Source organism: Petromyzon marinus, chromosome 6, assembly GCF_048934315.1.
Source record: "Petromyzon marinus isolate PM22_M1 ecotype Great Lakes invasive population chromosome 6, UKy_Petmar_22M1.pri1.0, whole genome shotgun sequence".
NCBI lineage: Eukaryota > Metazoa > Chordata > Hyperoartia > Petromyzontiformes > Petromyzontidae > Petromyzon > Petromyzon marinus.
Genome location: NC_133672.1, coordinates 8,159,002 through 8,179,383, shown reverse-complemented (window position 1 = coordinate 8,179,383; position 20,382 = coordinate 8,159,002). Strand labels below are relative to the sequence as shown.

Here is a 20,382-nt window from a genome sequence, read left to right as displayed (position 1 = left end):
GCTTTGATGTCGGCACACAATATCGTACCCTCGCATGCGACCTCACAGGGTCTTTAACATCCAGTTGGACAGCAGACGGGCGCGCTTTGGTAAAATCCACACAAGAAAACTGCCAGGCTGCGGTAGTGAGGCCAAAACCGTAAAGTGGTGCTCTGCACGAACCCAGCCTGGTGACCCGAACTCTCTGTCCACCAGTGGCGACCGCTGATGAAACACACGCAAGGAAATGTCAAAAAGGGGCTTCAAAGGCCCAGCTAAGGCACCCTTTATATTTATACAGCAACAAAGCAGCAATGGCAAGAAAACAACAAAACAATACACGCTGAGTGTGCCTAGGAACACAGTCAATACGTCTACCCTTAGTTATATTTTATATATGTACAGGATATATGAATTATTATTTTTTGGAGGACATATCTGTGCCTGTTAACGTAGGAAATTAAGCTTCCAGATTCTTAAATCGGAGGCCACGGTTGGTGAAGCTCCCTCGGCCGCTCCACGGCCACAGATCTCACGACCGCCTGCGGGACCTCGCACAGAGTTCGCGAGTGACGCGGCCCCGGAGACATCAATCACAGTGTCCACGACGGTGAAAGGATAAAAGTGCTGAACAAGATTTTCCGAGGACATGGAGATGTTTACGTTGGCACCTTGCGCAGTGCCTACCACGTGTTTCGTTCCGATGAGACGAGGGCGGGTGGGGGGTGGTTAGAAAACTTGTGACCATGCATCTCACATTCTGGCCCACACGTGTTCCAAGCGTAAACTTCCGCTGAGTGAAACATCCATCCACATGCGCATCCACAGAGTCACACACACAAAACCCACTTACTCCGTTGTGTCCGTTCGCTCAACCGCCCAACAAGTCGCTCACCCAACCCAGACAAACTGCTCATTCACTCATGCGCACACACACACGCACTGTTATAATAATGCTAATACAGTAACAATAACCAGGTCAAGTACTCGAGGTCAAACATTCTTACATCCCTCTCCACCTCCTCCTGTTATGTTTCACGAGGCCACAACCAGAGCTCGTGTCGCCATGAGGCTTCCTGTTCTTAATTATATTACCGCCACCGTCACCACCTCCATCACCTCCATCGTTATCATCACCACCACCACGGCCATCCTTATTCACGGTTTCCACCCTTTACAAGTTGGTCGGCTGGACCACGGCAGCCGGGTCTCCCTGCACCATGTCGACGGCCTTGCCCTCGCCCGCCCGCATGTAGCTCAGGAAGAGAGTCACGGTGGCGAAGGTGGCGGCGTTGACGGGAAAGGCCCGCAGCAGCGTGGACACGAGCCCGCGAGTGAACATGCGCCACCCCTCCTGGCGGTAGCTCTGCCGGAAGCAGTCCGTGATGCCGGCGTAGCGGCTCTCCCCGCCCACGCCGTCCGCCTGCAGCCGCGACTTCACCACGTCGAACGGGTACGTGGAGAGCCAGGACGCGATGCCCGACATGCCGCCCGCGAACAGCAGCTTGGGGATGAGGCTGGGGTCGTCGGGCTCGCAGCCCAGGTGCCGCGTGAGCACGTCGTACGTGAGGAAGTAGAAGCCGAAGGCGGGTGTCTCGCGCAGCAGCGTGCACACCATGCCGCGGTTGATGCCGCGCACGCCCTCGCGCTGGTAGATCTTGCGCAGGCAGTCGAGCGTGCTCTTGTAGAGGCGCGAGCTCTTCTTGGTGCCCTTCTCGCCCGTGCCCTGCAGCTGCATGCGCGTCTTGGCGAGCTCCATGGGGCACGCGATCACGCACTGGATCACGCCCGCCGCCGAGCCCGCCAGGAACTGGTTGCGCGGGGAGTCCTGGCCCAGGCGGCGCATGGCGTTGCCCTGGACTCCGAACACGATGGCGTTGATGAAGGTGAGGCCCATCATGGGCGAGCCGATGCCCTTGTACAGACCCATGGCCTTTGGGGGTGGGGTTGGGGGGGGGGGGAAGGTGTGCGGTAGAAGAACGAGTCGGGGTGGTATTAGCGGAAGGGAGTCTCGGTATTTTTGTTATTTCTTCCACGCAATTAGGTTCCAATTGAGCAATCAAGCATCTTCCGCGTAACATTTCTATTCATAACGCGGAGAGAGCAGTTTAAGATCACCAGGTGTCAGATGACAGATTCTAAAAGAGGACATCATGTAACTACTTCTGAAGTCTCTCCCCCCATGCCTAGACACAGAGAGGTGTTTGTCTCATGGCAGTCCAGAAGGGCCCCTAGTAGAGGGACCTCTGGAGAGGCCCTCTAGAAAGGTATTTGACCTACTTTTCGACACTGGCCAGCCATCTCGGAAGAGGTGAGAGTACCCACAGATTATGCCACCACACATGACCTGCCAATCAGCTGTGGTGGGGGTCTATTTGTAGGACTGCGTGGATAGAGGAAGGAGTATTGAAGAAACTTTGCCCATTGCGTCGAATGCCGTGCCGAGAGATGGAATTGAACCGGTAACCTCTGAATTGCAGGTCTATTTTGTTAACCACTAAACGCTCTTCACTACGATATTAGCAAGCCACTGGAGCTATGCTTTTTAAAATCTAGCTTGAAAACTAATTTCTTTAGAACTGCTGTTTGCGCTTAGTTTGTTGTCCTTTCCCTGCACCTCCAATTAGCGCAAATGGCTACGTACGGTACGAAATAAATTTAACATACATACGTACTTATACACCACGGCAACATCCAGATACCAGGAATTTACCGAATAAAATAGCATGTCTCCCTGGTAACGGAGCGGAGCTCATCGACGCAATTCGCTTCGCAACGCGGTTCGATCACGGGCGGCCGGATCCACCCGCCCATTATCTCAGCGGTGCTGGCTCAGTGCCCCGGTGCCGTGTCAGCCCCCCAGGCCACACCTGCAACGTCTTGAACTCTGATCCCAAAGTCCACAAGAAGATGTAGCAAGGTCTATCATTACCCACAATCCACCACGACACTTTGTACAATGTTGTTGGAACAGCCCTAAATGGGGTGTTCTTGGAGGTCTCTTACCTACAGCACCAGAAAACCCAGCAGCATTTTTTTTAAACAGACCCCACACTGCTGGTGATATTCGGAGAAGTCAAAACCGGTCTAGAGTTTTGCCTGCAAACGTCGGTACAGAAGGCCGAGAGGTTAATGGAGCTGGTAGTGGACACAGACCCTTGTCACTTTTAATTAGTATTATTTTTGTTTAGCTTTTGGTCCAGTGGCATAGTCACGTTGTTGGCATGGGCCCTGGTGCAAGGAATGAAATGAGGCCTCCGGTCCAATTTCCTCCACGTGAGTAGCCCGGCGACTAGGCTCCTCTGGCCCGTGGGCAACCTGGGCAGTTGTACCGCCTGTGCCCTCTGTTAGCTACTCCACCACATTTAGTCTCGTCGAAGGAGTGTACAAGTTGGAAAGCAGGTATTGAACCCAGGCTGGTGGGTGCGTGCCTCACCGACTCCTGCTTGACAATGGATGAGAAGCAGTGATATGTTCCGCGGTACCGAGGCTTCTCCACGGACTGCACCTGCAGCCTCACCTGCACTCACACAAACACACAGAGTTCCCGTATAGTCTTAACAGACTGTTGGGGCAAGTGCTGTTAGCGAGCACCTATGATGGCTGGCACGGCACACGTGGGGGTGGTAGCCAGTACCACACTCGGCCACCTTTGTCTCCCAAGTGGCGACGTTTACACACCGCACCAGGTACTCGTTTAGGCTGAGTCTACCTAGGAGAGGCCCAGGATTAGTTCAGATAATCGACATTGGCGTTGGCCATGATTGGGGAATCAAACTCGGGTTGCTGGGTTTGTAGGGTAGCGTGCTAACCACTGCGCCACCACTCCCCACGATAATTTAAAAAGAACAGTTTTAAGTCACGGTCAGCTTCTTGGTAAGCGCGTGTGAGCGGTCACTGCATATCGCCAAATCACCCTGAACGCGCCCCACCTCGTTATGTCTCAGAGGCTAAGCAGGGTTAGCACTTGGACAGGAGACATCAAAGCACTAACCACTTACAACTTTCTGCACATAATCTATCTGTGTGAAGCTGTACGTGTATCCCCTCACATGAGGGGCAAGTTTTCTACCGGTGCTCTCCAGTTTCCTCGCAATCGCTGGATTCAGCCAAACATGCCACACAGTGTGTCGAAAGGACCCTCCTGAAAAGAAGGATCCTGAGAATGAGTGAGGATATCCCGGGTAAATTCGTCTCGACGGACATGTGACATGCCGAATCACTGGTTAGTTCAGTTCGTGTTTACAGGAAATATGTACTGACAATCGACACGCCGTGCTTTTGCATTTGCTGCCTGTGGTGGTGGTGGTGGTAAGTCGAGCAATGCCAGGCGTTGAGGCATTCTGTGACCAAGGTGGAAAGAGCACCAAACCCTGAACACGCACATTGCGCCTGCTGGTGACCCACTCTCTACATCAATTGATGGAAATATTAATTTAAGCTTCACACAGGGCGTTCATTACTCTAATGTAATAATTAAGTCGAGCATCCCATATAACCTGACAGTCACACCTAGCCTACACAGGCTGTACTGGAAAGTGCTGTTTGCGTGTACCAATGAAGGCTGGAACAGCACATCTGTGGGTAATGTGGCCAGCACCACACCTTTGTCTTCCTGGCAAATGATGTTCATATGCCATGCACTCATTTATGGCTGAGTCAACCAAGGGAAGAGCTAGGACTGGCTCAGATAATCACCACTGATGTTGGTCGTGGCCAAGAATCGAACTTGGGCCGCTAGGTTCATAGGGTAGTGCACTTATCACTGCGCCACCGCTCCCCACGTGAACACACGCACCTTGTTGTGAAGGGTTCCTGTTTAGAACACATGCTTAACTTCTTGTATGTGTGCACGTCGTGTGTCCGTGTGTGTACCAGCGTTTGCCCCAAGAGTCTGTTAACAATGTATAGGGAATCTTTGTCTTTTTGTATGTGTAGGTGTATAGGTGTGTATGTGTGTATGTGTGTGAGTGTGGCCACTGGGGGGTCAAAGGCGGTCGGGCGTGGTGCTGGCCACCCACCACCCTCGTGTACCATGCTGACCTTCATAGCTGCTTGCTAACAACACAAAAAGTTTGCTTAGGCTATACAGGGGATCTATCTTTGTAGGTGTGTATGTATGTATCAATGCCGAGCAACTCAAGCGTCTGAATAGTTACATAACATTTACATTATGTAGTTTCCCTTAGTCATCGCCCAAATGCCAATGTTCACACTGAGTCAGAGCAACTCTGCTCACCGTTCACAGCCAAGGCGCTGACCAAACACTGTGCTCTGCCAGTGGTGGTGGTGTTTAATTCGTCTGGAATTAGCATCCGATTACTCATCATGTTTTGCGAATGGAATCCACTCTTGTCATCGGGTATACATGGTAGACACTGTACGAGTGTGCATGGAGTGTATATGTGCAAGTGAGTGTGCCGCTCGTCTGAACCGACCCTGAGCCTCTCCTAGGTCAACTGAGCCTTAAACGCGTACCTGGTTGAGCGACATTATTTTAATCAGCTGCGTAACACTGTGTGGAAGCTTGAAGCTCTGGGTCTTCTCGGCCACAGTAATGCCCTCCCTTCTATATGCTTGCAAAACATGGACCAATTTTCACAGTTTTTAAACAATCAGGGTGGCTTGCCTACATTCCACCCCGAGTTAAACCCGACTGGATTTTGTGAGGAGCTCAAAGATCCTTGAGAGATCCGGACACAGTCCCATCAGTGAGCTCCTCCAGCAGGCAAGGCTGATTCATGTAGCTCATGTGCCCAGCCACCGCAGGACCAAGCAGCTTCTGTTTGGCGGGGGGGGGTTAAACGGGCATGGCATTGGTAAGAAAAGTGATGATGTACTGATGCGGTACAGAAGGATGTGCAGCTGTATGGACTTGCCAACGACTGGTACCAGCGGTGTCGAGATCGGCCTCTGTAGAAGAGGCTCGTGAAGGTGTGCCTAGCCTGGTATAAGCCCTGTGGTGATGTCACCTCTACTTAGTGGTGAACGGTGGTTGTTGTTGTAAGTATGCATATGTAGTGTCTTTGGTATGTTCATATTGCATAGTGTGTATGCATTGGTATGCAGTTTGGTGTATGTTGCAGGCTGTGTGTATGTATCTGTATGCTGTTTATGGTATAACACGGCATCGGGAGGGGTTGGAGGGTGTACGCCCGTGTTGTGGCGGCTCCCCACGCGGTCTCCACCTTCTCTCGGCCCTCACCTTCACCGTGTCGAAGGGGTGCCCCACGACCACTCCGGCGGCACCTGCCAGGGAGAGCCACACGCGTCCGGGTCAGGTGTGAGAGGACCAGGGGGGCATCGCGTGCCCTCCATCTCCTCTCCCCCCACTCTCAACCTCACTCTACCCAAGCACCAATAACTCCTGCCCCCTCCCTCCCCTTGTCTCTCAAATCGTCTCCGCTCTCCACCCTCAAATCAGTCCGTAAGGCTGCTCACACCCCAGATTTCTCCCACGTGAAGCCAAACACTCGCCTATGAAATGTGCCAATCGTCCCAAAGCAGGACCCTCCTGAGTAATGTAAAGAGAATTGCTATTCTAGTCTTGCTCATGATGGCAACAGCAATATGTTCAGGAGCTCAAGTCCAGTGGTTTACTCTATGCACCATAGTTTAGGCTGCATGGCCACAATCACACATCTGTGGCACGTGCCTCTTATTTTCGATTCATGAAGGAGGTGTGTGCATTGGCCTGTTAATGTTCTGATGCGACTGATAGTTAAAACTGTGTCTCTGAGCAATGTCAAAGCCAGGAGGCGAGATAATGTTTGAGTCTCGAATGAGGTGTTTATTCTGGACGTTCACGTTGTTGCATTGTTGTTCAAATGGCCCTTGCAAGAGCAGAGGAAAGTTCATAACCAGTGGCACTTCGTGCTGTCGGTGAAAGAAACGGGCATCATGTACGCATTTGTATCGAGCGAATGTTCGTCACGAGAACACCGCACACGCGGTGATGACGCCAGCCTCGCGGAGTTGACGGCGAGTCACTGATTTAGTCAACAACAGTGGCGCGCGTGCCTTTTCTGGGAACAGTACGTGACGAGGTGTGGGTGGAGGTATGCGAATGAGTGGGAAAGGTGGTGCAGAGGTTAGCGCGTCACGCTATGAACCTGCAGACTAGGGGGTGGTTGGGAGGGCACTGACCCCTGCCATCTACTGACCGCCCCTCAGCCCACACCTAAAACACGTGGTATTTACAACGAGATCCAACACGATCAGGGGAACTTAAAATAATGTTTTCTGTCCACAGTTTATAAGAGTGCCTGCAAGTTAAGGGAACTGTGGTGCGGTTATGTTAGCGCACTGCGCTATCGTCCTAGAAACCTAGGTTTGTGGGAAAGTGTAGCAACATCAAGCGTATATAAGAGGTCACTTGAAGGGCTCTCAGAAGTAGTGATGTAACATCTGCTTCTAAAGGCCGTTTTCTGACATGGGGTGACGAAGCACCGCTCTGCGAGAATCCTGGACGTAATTGTCTTGTACCCTCGTGAGAAGATGAGGCCGATATCACAAGTGGAATATAATCTCAATGTTTGGACTTGTGGTCAGTGGGCAGAGCGTACGCGCCCATGCACCGCGTGCCAGGCACATGGCCTTGTCAATTAAATGTATGCCGAGCGCCTCGAGCATGTGGGGGGCCATGTGGGAGGAGGCAGGGCGGGGACTGGGGGTGGAGGTCGGGACGGTGCAAATATGAAGCGTAAACCGTGGCAGAAAACCCGTTCTCTCCCTCCCCTGCATCCCCTAAGAGGAATGTTTGTGACAGGTTTAGTCATGCCAAGGATGCCACTACACCTCGCTCTTGCCTCATTCGTTCTGCTTGGTCCCGTCGCTGGTAAAGCAGACAAACGTATTTTAAGGACAGCTTCTCTTACTTTAATTACACACTATGTAACACGACTTTTGTCCCTGGGTAGTAAGTGTTATTTTCTAATTGCTTATGCCTCAAAAGTATAGAAAATGGCTATTATTCCCCACAAACTTTGCTTTTGTGACCAGGACTTTACGTGAAAGAATGACACAAATGCACACGTTATAGGTAAATTTCCAAATATCACTGTCCTGGTCACAAAAGAAAAGTTTGTGGGGAATAATAGCCATTTTCTGCACTTTTGAGGCATAAGCAATTAGGAAATAACAGTTACTACCCAGGAACAAAAATTGTTTTTGTTACACAGTGGATCATTATCACTTCCCCTTAGTCACCGGCCTTCTGTATGCCATTCCAATGCCCGTGTCAGTCATCGGCCCTGCTACACCCTGCACACGCAGCCCACCCACCGTCACATCCACAATGATTTTTTTTTGCTACATTACATTCAACACCTCCAAGTCACTTACCCGATGCGTTTCCATTCTGCATATCTCACCCATTCCAACCTCCTCTCCCCGATTGCGTTAATAACCCTTCATTTCCACGTTCCATTCCATGAACTTCAAAATTGCTTACCCTATCATTACCATGACATTGCTAGCATTCTGTGCATGCGTGCATGCACCTGCGTTCAAAAACCAATTTCTGAAAAAAGCTGAACCTCAAAATTTCTCCCCGGGCTCATTCATGGAACAAACTCTTCCTGGTACCTGAAATAAATGAAACATCCAGGCAAGGAATGTTCTGCAGAGCAGAGACGGAGAAAAATGAGAGAGGCAGGTGGCTGCCTGCCAAGACCCATTTCTCAGGGGCTCCGCATTGAGCATCAGGTTAAAAGGGCAGGTTGGTTCCTTCCATTGCACCCCCCCACTCCCACCCCTGCCGTGGAGAGGTTAGTGCTGGGAAGTCGGGTAAGGGGGGGGAGCCTGGTGGACTGGGGACTGGGGGAAGCGGGAGAGACGGGGAGGTCACGGCACGCACGCACGAGATGAAAGGACTTTGCCATCCTTCCTGGCAGCGCGACCCTCGCAAATCTTTGCTTTGTGGAAAAAAAACCTAAAAAACCTTTCAATCAATAAACTCGGCAGATAGAAGTTTTGGGCGGTCGGCAAAAAACCACGACTGCCCCTGCAATGCACGGACTCGATGCATCCATATAATAACACGGCGCTTTTGTGCATTCTGTTCAATTAAATAAATGCATTTGTATTGGCAAAATCGTTAATGCCATTTGTTGCTGGCCGCTTTGTGTTATGGGCGTTAGGACCCGTGATCAGCAAGTGTAATTTCAAAAGATGGCTAAAAACTGGGCATGAGATGGCAATACGGTGATCGCTTCCAAACAGATGGATTCTTGAATCCATCTGTTTGGAACTTTGAGTGTGTCACCTCCTCGTATGCACTGTGGGTATTGTAGTTTTTTTTTCCCCCACACAAAGCCAAACACTCACACAAAAAACTGGCCAAACATTCCAATGTAGCCGGACCCTAGTGAACAAAGAGTCTCGAGACTCAGTGAGGCTTTGCTGGACGGTTGGGATGATTATCACGGTTGTCATATTGTGTATGAGCTACATGTGGACTTTACCAGGAGTGAGCGCAGATTGAAAGTTATTGCTCACATGGGAACAGCTGAGGGGCACTTGTATTTTCTCAATGAGCCACAATGAGGCACAAAGCCACGGGGTCAGCGACTCAAAAATGCCACGTGGTTATGCAGATCATCTTACCGCCTTCAGCTTCGATTAAGTAGTGGAAATTTCACATACCTATGGCAGGCACAAATCGTACCAATCCATAGAACTGCTCCGTGTGTATGCAGAACTTTGTTTTTACACCGTACGTCGCCAACTGTGCTAATCGGAGGGGCGGCGAAACTGGAGATGCTCCGTGCAGGTTGTGGAGGTTATTTGACCGCACTTTACCATGCTGGTCAGTGCGGGTTGGTGAAGGCAGGACACAGACGTTTGGAGCACAGTACAATCAGTGGATTTTGCTGCACAGCCCTCTGTTAATAACGTGGCCCCCACATCCGCCCACAGCACTTGCTTTACGCACCATGGTCTCCCCCATCCAATCACTACCCAGGCTGAGCCCTGCTTAGTTTCCAAAATCTGCCGAGATCATGCTCATTCCGGGCAGTGTGGTCATAAGTGCAAGTTAAGGTTAACGTGAGAATGTAACACTTTTCAGAATGGGGTGTATACCTCATACGTATCAATCAGTTCTGAATCTTTGCTGTGCACCTGAACTATTTATTGAGGGGTAGAATGATGCAATGTATCGATTCATTTATGTTTTGAAACTAACGATTCACGCATTGCTGTGTATGCAGGAATCAATGGGGTTTTATTATTCATTAGTCACTGGTTTGTATCACCATAAAAATTCACCGTTGTATTGTACTATGCTCCAACATCTATGCGCCCAACATTCACCAAGCCACTCTGACCAGCGTGATGAAGCATGGTCAATTCACCCTCCACGACCCAAATGGAGTGGCTAACCTATAGATTGGTACGATTTGTACCTGCCATATGAATGTGGAATTTCCACCACTGACTCAAGGCTGTAGGCACAGTAGGATGATCTGGAAACCACTATGTGTTGAGTTGCTGACTTATGGAACCGTGCCTCATTGTGGTTTAATTAAGAGTCACTTTAAATCTGCGCTCACTCTGCCATTTATCTGCCCAGCAAAGTATAACTGAATATAGAGACTGTTTTTCGGAAGAGTTCCAAATTGGGATGTTTTGCCAATTACATGAATGTTTGGTATCAAGTGGGCCGCAGAGTGGCTCACAGAAAGGAGGGCCTGGGTTCGATTCTCTACTTGGGCATCTTTCTGTGTGGCGTTTTGTACATGTGTGGGTTTACTCCGGGTTCTCTGATTTCCTTCCATAGCTACAAAAACACGTACAGTGTAACTGGTATTATGAACAATTATCTATAAATTACTCAATTGGGATTACACATGGCAGCAAAGTCGCTCCCTATTGTGACAACTTAACAGGACCCTCCTGGAAGAGTCTCGAGACGCATTGAGGCTTTCCTGGGTAAAACAAGCAGAGTAATTATACCAATACATGGGGGGGGGGGCCAGGAATACCAGGAGAAAACCCACCACGCATAGGGGGTGACACTCAAAATTCTGACCAGATTGATAAAGAATGCATTACTGTACTGCCATCTCCTGACCATCTCACAGCTGTATACCCAGGGCTGGAAATGGGAAGAAATCACTGCGGGAACTCATAAATCAGTCCCCCCACCCCCACTAAAATATGAGCAGGAGTTTCGCTCCATGTGTGGGTCTCTGAGCGTGTCTGTGGGTTTCTGTGCGTGTCTGTTACCCGAGGGGTCTGTCTGTGAGTCACATACAAATTAAATAAAAAAGATTAATTCTTGATTTCTACCGGAACACCATGGCGTTCCAGCCCATTTCCACCACTGCGCATACCTATGTAAATCATTGATGCTGATCACAGGCCCGAAGGCCTATTGCACAAGTGGCCACCGCCACATAGCACGAATGATAATGTAGCTGACAAAAGCACAGATATTTTGCTGTGCAATACCTACAAATTAGGGTAGAGGATTGGATACATCCCTAGATATTTTTTTCCAATATTGGGATCATACATTCTGTACCAATGTAAAATGTATTCGTGCTTTGTGGCATCACCAATGATTTGCACTCTTGGCAGGAAAAACATTGAAGTGATGTCACAATAGTGGCTAAATAAATGGACAATATGCCTCCTTCACATATGTCTCTCCAGGTAAATTATCTTTGCATGTTTTACACATCCCAGCAGCCACACGACCCTCCAGGAGCACTTCATTGCAGCAGCATTGGAAGCTCAAAGACATCGCGCCGAATGTTCAGGCAATGGGCTTGGGGCAGGGCATCGATAGAAGTGATGACGACCGATGGACTAGACTATTGATGGAATGGCAGCCAAAGGAGAGAATGCTCCCGAGACAGACAACAGGGAAGATGGAGCAATGTGATCAGCTCATGCGAAGGAGCAAGATGGCTTGTATCACCGTAGGCTTGCGAGAGGCGACAGCAGTGAGAGGGAGGGCCTTCATCCAGCAGTGGAGAAATCATGCCTGATAATGTTATGTACTTACACGTAAAAAAACATAACGCACCAATACAATCGTCGCCATCGTTATGCAACATGGAATGCAAGTTGTATATACAGTGCTGTAAGCGAAATCGCTAGGGAACTGGGCAAATACCCAAATGCAAGACGCCCCTTAAAGAGAAGTCTTCAAAACTCGCTGAGGCCGTCTGAGATAAGTGATTTAACGTGCCTCTTTGGCAATTCATACGATGCAGGTCACTCTACAACGGAAGCCTCCACCCTATTCACAAAGTGAACACGCACACCGCTCACAGCCGGCAAGGTAATAATGAAAGATAATCATGTACAGCCCTTCGTGAGTCCACCACTGGGACGAAGGCCCTCTCACTGCCGTGTCGGCAATTGGGGGTTGTTTGGTCATACTTCACCAGACTGTGTCAGTGAGACTTGGAGACGGTGTGCTCAGTTTAGCGTTCACATCGCGCCACTGATGGTGCTCGGTAACATTGGTAGTAGGCCGATGGACTAGAACTACACCGGTTGTGTACGTGGAGCCACAGAACGGGGTGCTGCTTACACAAATGTATACCCCTTGCTGGCAACGGCAGCCGGGAATCGAACTCAAGGCGGCCGGGTGAGCAGCGCAGTGCGCCAACCACTGCGCCACCGCTCCACCCCCAAATAAATGTCAAAATCGTAACAGTGGAGGGGGTGCGCGGAGGGGGCCCAAGGGGGAGAGGGTTTGGGGGGGGGGCGAGGGTCGTGGGGGGAGCAGGAGGTGGAGAAGTTGAAGGAGAGGCGGGGTGGGGGGGGCGGGGTGGGGGCGTCATTCAACGCCGGGCAGGTACTTGCAACCGTGAACGATGATACGGGGACTCGGGATACGCGAGAGGCGAGGCATTTCGTGCGCTCCCGGTTTGGATTGTTCGAGAACGCGGAGCCGTGGGCTGCGGACGGTGGTGCCGGCTCAGCCGCTGCTGCTGCTCCGCGTTTGAACGGCGCACGTGCGGGGATTCCGCGTTTGCGTGCGCATTGAGCTCAAGAGCTCGGCACCCCCCTCTCCCCTCTCTCCACATCTCATCCCACTACGCAGTGCAGCATTCTCACCCCCCCTCCCACCGCGCCAGTAACATCATCGTCACAATCACCGCGACCGCGACCCTCGTGTGCGGATGAATGAATCGTGCGCCCCCGTGATGCAAACTCGCCGCGCTACTAGGAGATGGTGTTGGTGGTGGTGGTGATGCTGAGTTCACGCACCTCCCAAGCACCCAGCCGCGAAATCCAGAGCCATGTCCATCCTTCGCGCCGTAAACCCCTCCACGTGCTCCAAACTTCAGCCTTCACTCCTGTGCCCTGACGATGATGATGCAGCTTGCTCCTGGTGGTGGTGGTGTTGGTGGTGATGAAGATGATGATGTGAAATGAGAGGTCTCGCTCGCCGGATCTGTCCTTGCTGTTGAATGGGCCGAGCGGACGCGTGTGCGCACACGTGTGTGTGTGTGTGTGCGCCTCGCTATATCTCTCCGTGTCTCTCTTCTCTGCGTGTGGGCGCGTGGACGTGAATCGTTGAGCTGCGCTTCGCGGGCGGCACTGCAAGCGAGTGATAGGAGGAGCCACGCGTACAGCAGGAAAGTGGCTGATGGAGGTGGTGGGGGGTGGGTGATGGTGGCGAGTGGGATCACAGAGGTAGGGTGGTGGGTGTGGGGGGTGGCTGGGGGAGCGGTAATTCTATCTCAGATAGCCGGGGGGGGGGAGGTTAACACGGTGGTTAACGCGGTCGCTGGCGTGGATCGCCTTTTGCTGGGGGTGGCGGATGGCGCGCGCACACACACGGAGTGAGCGCCGGCGAGCAGGGAGGACGGTGGTGGGGGGGAGGTTCGTGGTCACAGATTCCGAGATCATCCCCTCTAAATAGAAGGCGTCTGAGCCCCCGACCAATGGTGCCCCGTGGGCGTGGGGCGGCGACCCAATGGGGTCCGCGGAGCTTGGAGACGCCTACCCCGAGACCCCCCCGGGGCACCGGCCAAAGGAAAATTCCGCTCGGGCGTCACTTCCCATAGGGGCGAGTCGAGAGGCGCGGTGCCGCGTTCCGTGCCCGCCACGCTCACAACAACGGCGCAGGGGCGCGGGGTGGATAAAACGCGGCGAGGCGGTGGGTGGGCCGAGACGATGACGATGTCGTCCTCGTTGTTGTCGTTGTTGTTGCGACCCGAGTTCCATTCGAGCCTCGCGGGACATACACTATCGCCGACGAGAGGCGCGGGGGTTACCTGCGGCCGTGCCTTCCGCCCCTAGGTCTACTCGGCCTTAAATCGGTGCGCGCCGGAGTAAAACGTCGGCAACGGTGCGGAAAAGCGGGGCGGCCGACGAGGCCTTGGCGCTCGCCGCACGAAACCCCTTCCCACCCCCCCGTTCGTGCGCCGTGCCGGCTACTCATCGGCACTTTGCCTCTAAAACAGTCGATGTGGAGGGGGGCGGGGGCCCGGGGCAAGTCCCACTGCGAGCCCTCCGACAGCCTCCAAACTATAGCGGAAGTATTACATCTGGCACCGTGGCGACGAAGCGCGCCCCCCACCACCGAAAGCGCGGGGCCCCGGGCGGTCGCCTGTAGGGACGGCTCCGGGTGAAGGGTGTATATTGTATTTATTGACAAAGAATAATTTCTCACAACGACGAGCAAGATAGCCGTGGGGGGTGGTGGGTTGGTGGGGGTGGGGGAGCGGATAAATCGCTGCAAGGTGGCGCAGTATGGAGGGAGGGAAGGGACATGGCATGGCGCATCGAGATGCCGGTCAACTCGGTCGGCGTTCCCGTGACCTGCGCGCGAGTCTCCACGTGCTGCTCTCGGCGTGCGACCTCGCCTGGAACAAGCCCGATGCATGAAGAGGCGAAGAGGCGTTGTTGATGAGGCGTGCCACGGTGGCTCGGAGATGTTAACGCCCTCGCCTGGTATGCGAGGGGGTCCTGGGCTCGCTCCCGACCCTGACGCCTGCTGTATATTTGGGGGTTCGTGCGTCTCATCCCCACCATCACGGTGGTGATGAGATGTTAACGCTCTCGCCTGGTATGCGAGGGGGTCCTGGGCTCTCTCTCTCTCGCCGTGGTCGCGTGGATTTTTCTCCGGGTCCTGGCGGAGTTTTTTTTTCGCCCTCCCTCCACATTTAGAAACATGCGTTTACAAAATAAAAAAGAGCCATATAGCTCAGCGGGACTCATCTGGTAAAATAACAGGAATAGTTTATAAATATTTTTTTTACCTACGTGACTTTACCGAATAGAACCAAAGAGTATGGATCCTTGCAGTCACGAAAGCTTCAAATCTAGAATAGTTTATACTCTTTGGTTCTTTCGGTAAAGTCACGTAGGTATAAAATAAAATAAATCACGACGTTTCGGGCGCGACACCCGCGTCCGTCATCGGGTGGGAAAGCGTGGCCTGCTGCTGTGGCAGACTTTTAAAAGAGGCCAGAGAGGACACCTTTTAAAACAGTCTACCACAGCAGCGGGCCACGCTTTCCCACCCGATGACGGACGCTGGTGTCGCGCCCGAAAACGTCGTGATTTAATTTATTCTATACCTACGTGACTTTACCGAAAGAACCAATGAGTATGGATTCCTGCAGTCACGAAAGCTTCAAATCCAGAAAGGAATCGTTTAGTTTACGTAGCTTGCGTGCACACAGGAAGGTGGTGTATCTCAGCATGTTCTGGGGAATGAACCCCAAGCATGTCCAGGTGACGGCACCGTAGCAAGCCGAGACTCGCGCTGCTCTTTACGTGCCACATTTTTCTGGGTGCCGCTCCTCGCTAACGGCGCTTGCCCGCCACCGATATTGTCGTCTGTCACGGGCTTTAAGAGGGGCTGCTGCTGCTTTGGGGTGGAGTTGCATTGTCTTGTGCGATTAGTTCCTGCGCTCGTGCAATCGCATTTGGATCCGTGTGTACGTGTGCATATTTCGCTGCGTGTATCGTCAATGAGATAAGAGGTGGCCACACTTACCTGTCTGTGTCCGTGCCTGCCCTATAATAGGCGCTCGCTAACGGCACTCTTTAAGGAGGCTAGCTACGCGCGGGGTCGTTGGTTCTGTATGCATACACGTGTGTGTATGTGTGTGTGTGGAACGGTGGTGCAATGGTTAGCGTATTAAAATACTTTACCAGGCATTCCCCTAAAATGTTGAACGTTGAGCCAACGTTTGCCCAACGGTTGCAATCACATGCCAACGTTGTACCGACTTTGTGTGTTGACTGGGATGGGTTTGATTCCTCCCAACTAGGTAATTTCGAACGCAAGTGGTGTCAGAACCTGGCCTAGATGTTCCAATGGTTGACTCGGTTTTAAATGAGTGCTCCGCGCGGTTCGCGAACGCCTGCACTGGGGAGACAAAGGCGGCCGGGTGTGGTATTAGCCACACCACCAAGCGTTGGAGCAATGGTAAACCTGACGAGTTCGATTCCCGGCCACGACGAACATCAGTGTCGAGTGGTGCCTGAACCGGTCCCGGGCACCCTACTGCCCCTCCGCCTCTTAAACCTGTACTGACCGGCGTGGTGAAGTATGGCCAAACAACCCTATAACTGTCGAGACCCTCATCTAGCAGTGGATTGAAAAAGGGCTGCACGAGGCATGTAACGAGTAATCGTCATTACGTAATCGACTAGAATGATCCAACGGATTACGTTTACTTCCGAGTGTCACTGATCATCGGGAGGGTAATAAACGAAATGTTTCACCCTGCAAGCAAACGATCTGTGAATTGGATGATATATTCGCGGGTGAGCACGGGGGGGGGGGGGGTTCACGGCCGATGATTCAATTTACAGGCGACGTTTCGCGCAATGGCCCTCATCCAATAATGGCTGTCTACGTAGAAAGCGACGTTTTGTATGTAAGAGGAGAAACGTCGCGCCTTTTTTTCTATTACACGCTTTTTTATTAACTCACTCTGTCTGTTGTTGTATCCTCAAATGTTGTAACTCAATTTTAACCCACTTCCCAACGTGGTATCGACTGCAAATTTGGTATACGTATGTCATACTGATGACAATATATTCTATCGTTAAAAATAAACATTATTTTTATATGTTATGTTTCGGCTTGGGTCTAATTGTCCACGCTCAACTGACGTTGACTGTAAATCACCACCACCCCCTTACGTTATGGCAAGCTTCGGGGCCACTTCCTGGAGTCGTGGAGTTCTGCCATTACCAGTACGGTACATTTCATGAAAACTTGTTTAAAATAAACTTTTTTTTAAAATATGACTTATGTTTTGTTTCCATTTAAGGCCACGGTTTTGTTTGGCGAATGTGCTGAGGTTTTTGTTAGTTGTGCTTGGGCACCACCGCCAACGCAGCATCACCGAATAATTTGTTCGATTTGAGAAAGGATTATATATTTTGCCTCGTATTTTTCTGGCTCGTTTGTATTATTGTACATTACTGCAATCGTCTATGTTATTTGTGCCATCTCGTTTCGGCTGTGTCCCCGCGTATGCGTGTCGGGGTTTCTCCGGTATGCTCCCGTGTAAAGCCAAACACTCGTTGATAGAATTGTCCAAAAATCCCAATTCATCAGAACCCTCGTGTCCCAATCTCGAGACTGAGGCTTTCATGGCTGGATATTTTAATGCGAGGGCCCAGGGGTGCGGTGGATAGGGGATGTGGTGCCTGGGGGTTGAGTGGCTGGGGTGAGGGGGTTGTGGGGTGACTTGGCTGGGGGTGTGTGGTGGTAGCTAAGGGGTGGAGTGGCTTTGGAAATCACCGCACGAAGCCCTCCAAATTTGCAGCTATTGTGAAACCACAATTTTGATGGGCATCCTAATCACTGCCATCACGGCCACCACATACAACGATCCCCCCGGTCAACTGTAGTCTCAACAGGCTGTCGGGGCAAGTACCGTTAGCGAGCACCAATTAACGCTGGCACGGCACACGAGGGGGTAGCACCACGCCCGGTCACCTTTGTCTCCCTAGTGGCGATGTTTACACATGGGACCAGGCACCAATTAAAGGCTGGGTCGACCTCGGGGGAGGCGCAGGACCGCTTCAGATGAGCCTCACTGGTGTTGGTTGTTGACCGTGAACGGGAATCGAACTCGGGTGGCCGGGTTCGTAGCGCCGCACGCGAACCGTTGCGTCACCGCTCCCCATCACCACCACCAACATCGATTGGGGAATGCAAATGTCGCTCATGCTGCCTCTGATCACCCAATTGCCTGTGGCACACTTGCACCATTGATATATAGAGAGATATTTACATAGTTTGCCTGACGATGCTACCGTTGCGTAACTTGCGTTACATAAACACTGTACACGAAATAATTTAAGATAACTGTTGCATACTTTTGACTTGACGATTCCACGTGTTCCTTTGTTGAACTCCCCCGCAAAGCGCCCGCTTTGATAGAATACCCGGCACTGCGCGGGGAAGTTCTCGACAACAACAAAAAAATCGCTATACGTGGACATTACATTACAGCCGTCATTCGTTTCATCGACATCTCCACCACCACCACCGTCTTCTCTATACTGTATCCGGATCATGAGAGCCTCTCAGGACGAATCGTTGCGTTGTCGGTGGCTGCGTTGCTTGAGAATTCTTAAGAATACCTGCGCCACGTGTGAACGGTGCGAATTGAGACGTCGCAATCACTGCTGAGGTGTCCACTTCCCTCCGCTGGTGCGAGTTCGGCTGCTTATCCCCCTTCCCGAGTTGCAGCAGCTGTCCGATGCAAATTGTTGACTCGTTGTTGTAGGTGGCATTTTGCCTCGGGGTCGCTGGGTTGGTTGGTGGGGGCTTGATTTAAAATGTATTTAGAACATTTGCAGGGCATTCCATGCAGGGCTGTTCCCTTACATGCTACGCTACATTTAAACAAAATGTGACCGACGAGGCATGCGCAGGATGTAAGAGACGGACAAATACAAACGGTAGACAAAAATAATCAATTCTTGAAAATAATTACGATTTCATAGCGTGACAAATTCATCGAACTGTGGAGGTGGGGGGGTGATTCGTTCACATCCTCAGGAACACATGTGCGTGTCACATTGTGTGAACCGGTCATGGGCCTTCCCCTAAGTCGACTCAGCCTCAAATCACTACCTGGTGCAGTATGTAAGCATCACCACTGGGGAGACAAAGGCGGCCGGGCGTCGTACTGGCCACCCATCTCCTCGTGTGCATTCATTGGTCCTCGCGAACAGCACTTGCCCCAACAGCATGTTTAGGCTATACGGGGGATCTTTGCCTTTGTGTGCATACGTGCAGAGATGTGTGATATAATGTCTAACATGTGTACAGCCTGTTGTCAATCCACTGCTGGATGAGGGCCTCGTCACGTTGTGCGGGTCTGCCTTTGGCATAAAAATGTTGTAAATACCCGGGGATGCTAAGCTAAACAATGCCCCAGCCATCCCCCTACTTAGTGACATCGTTCATCGGCCTTTTAAGACCCGACGCTGTCTTTGTCATGGATGGGGGTGGGGTGAGCCGTCCAATGGAGATTGCCCACTCTAAATGTGCATGGCATGTGCACACAGCCACACACGTGCTATGTGTACCTTTGTGTTCCACCCCGAGTGAGAATGTTAGCTCAGGGTGGACTCATTAGCCAACCCACGGCGCTTAGATGAGTTCTCGTGATTAAGCATCGCGATTCGACTGAAACATCTATCATTGAATTTACATTACGGTGAATGTAACACCGCTAGTTGCTACAGGGGTCACGTTAGCCCATTGCATAGAGCATATACAGATTGAAAAACATTGGTTCTTATGTGATTATCGATATGAACCGATGAAGAATCGTTACACCAGCACCCGCCCTGCATATGACTGCTGCGCCACGGTGGCGAGACGTTAACTACCTCGCCTACTATACAGGAACTCCTGGGTTCGATACCGGCCCCGACGCCTTTATATATTGGAGTTTGCATGTTCTTCCTGTGGTCGCTTGGATGTTTTTCCTTGTCCTCCAGTTTTTCCCTCCACATTTAGAATCAACATACGTTTATAGTATTTGTAATCAATTTCCACATTGAGCCACTTTGTTGGGCTTTCATTTGTGGCCAGGTCGCTTCTGAAAAAGAGCTATACAGGATAGCTCAGTGGGCCTTACCTGGAAAAAAATAATATAGTTTAGCTTTCGACTCCGTTGCTAATGACATTTTTAAAAAATACATTAAAATATCACCATTACTCTGCTGCAATGTCAAAAAACCGCCCCTTTAATGTATGGGCACATGGAGTGGCCAGGACATGAGCCCTGTTCCCGACAAACATCTCCCAGCTCGAAATAGCAGCGAGCCGATCCTCCCTCCCCCCGCCACGAATCTGATGCAACCACAAACCCGACTCGCAACACACTGGGTCACCACTGAGAAGCACGAGAACCGAGATGAGGTGGCCGAGTGGCTCGGCGGTTG

The 20,382-nt window shown here is 51.4% G+C and overlaps 1 protein-coding gene across 1 annotated transcript; it reads right to left on the bottom strand.

The window, feature by feature from the left end:
* Nucleotides 1-234: 234 nt before the first annotated feature.
* On the bottom strand, nt 235-14,514 carry SLC25A29 (solute carrier family 25 member 29). The gene is made up of 4 exons (XM_032948139.2): nt 13,210-14,514; nt 6,185-6,228; nt 3,416-3,499; nt 235-1,912 (listed from the first exon to the last, which is right to left on the bottom strand). Exons 1-4 carry the CDS (start codon nt 13,247-13,249, stop codon nt 1,154-1,156), a joined length of 927 nt encoding a protein of 308 aa, XP_032804030.1. The 5' UTR covers nt 13,250-14,514; the 3' UTR covers nt 235-1,153.
* Nucleotides 14,515-20,382: the final 5,868 nt, after the last annotated feature.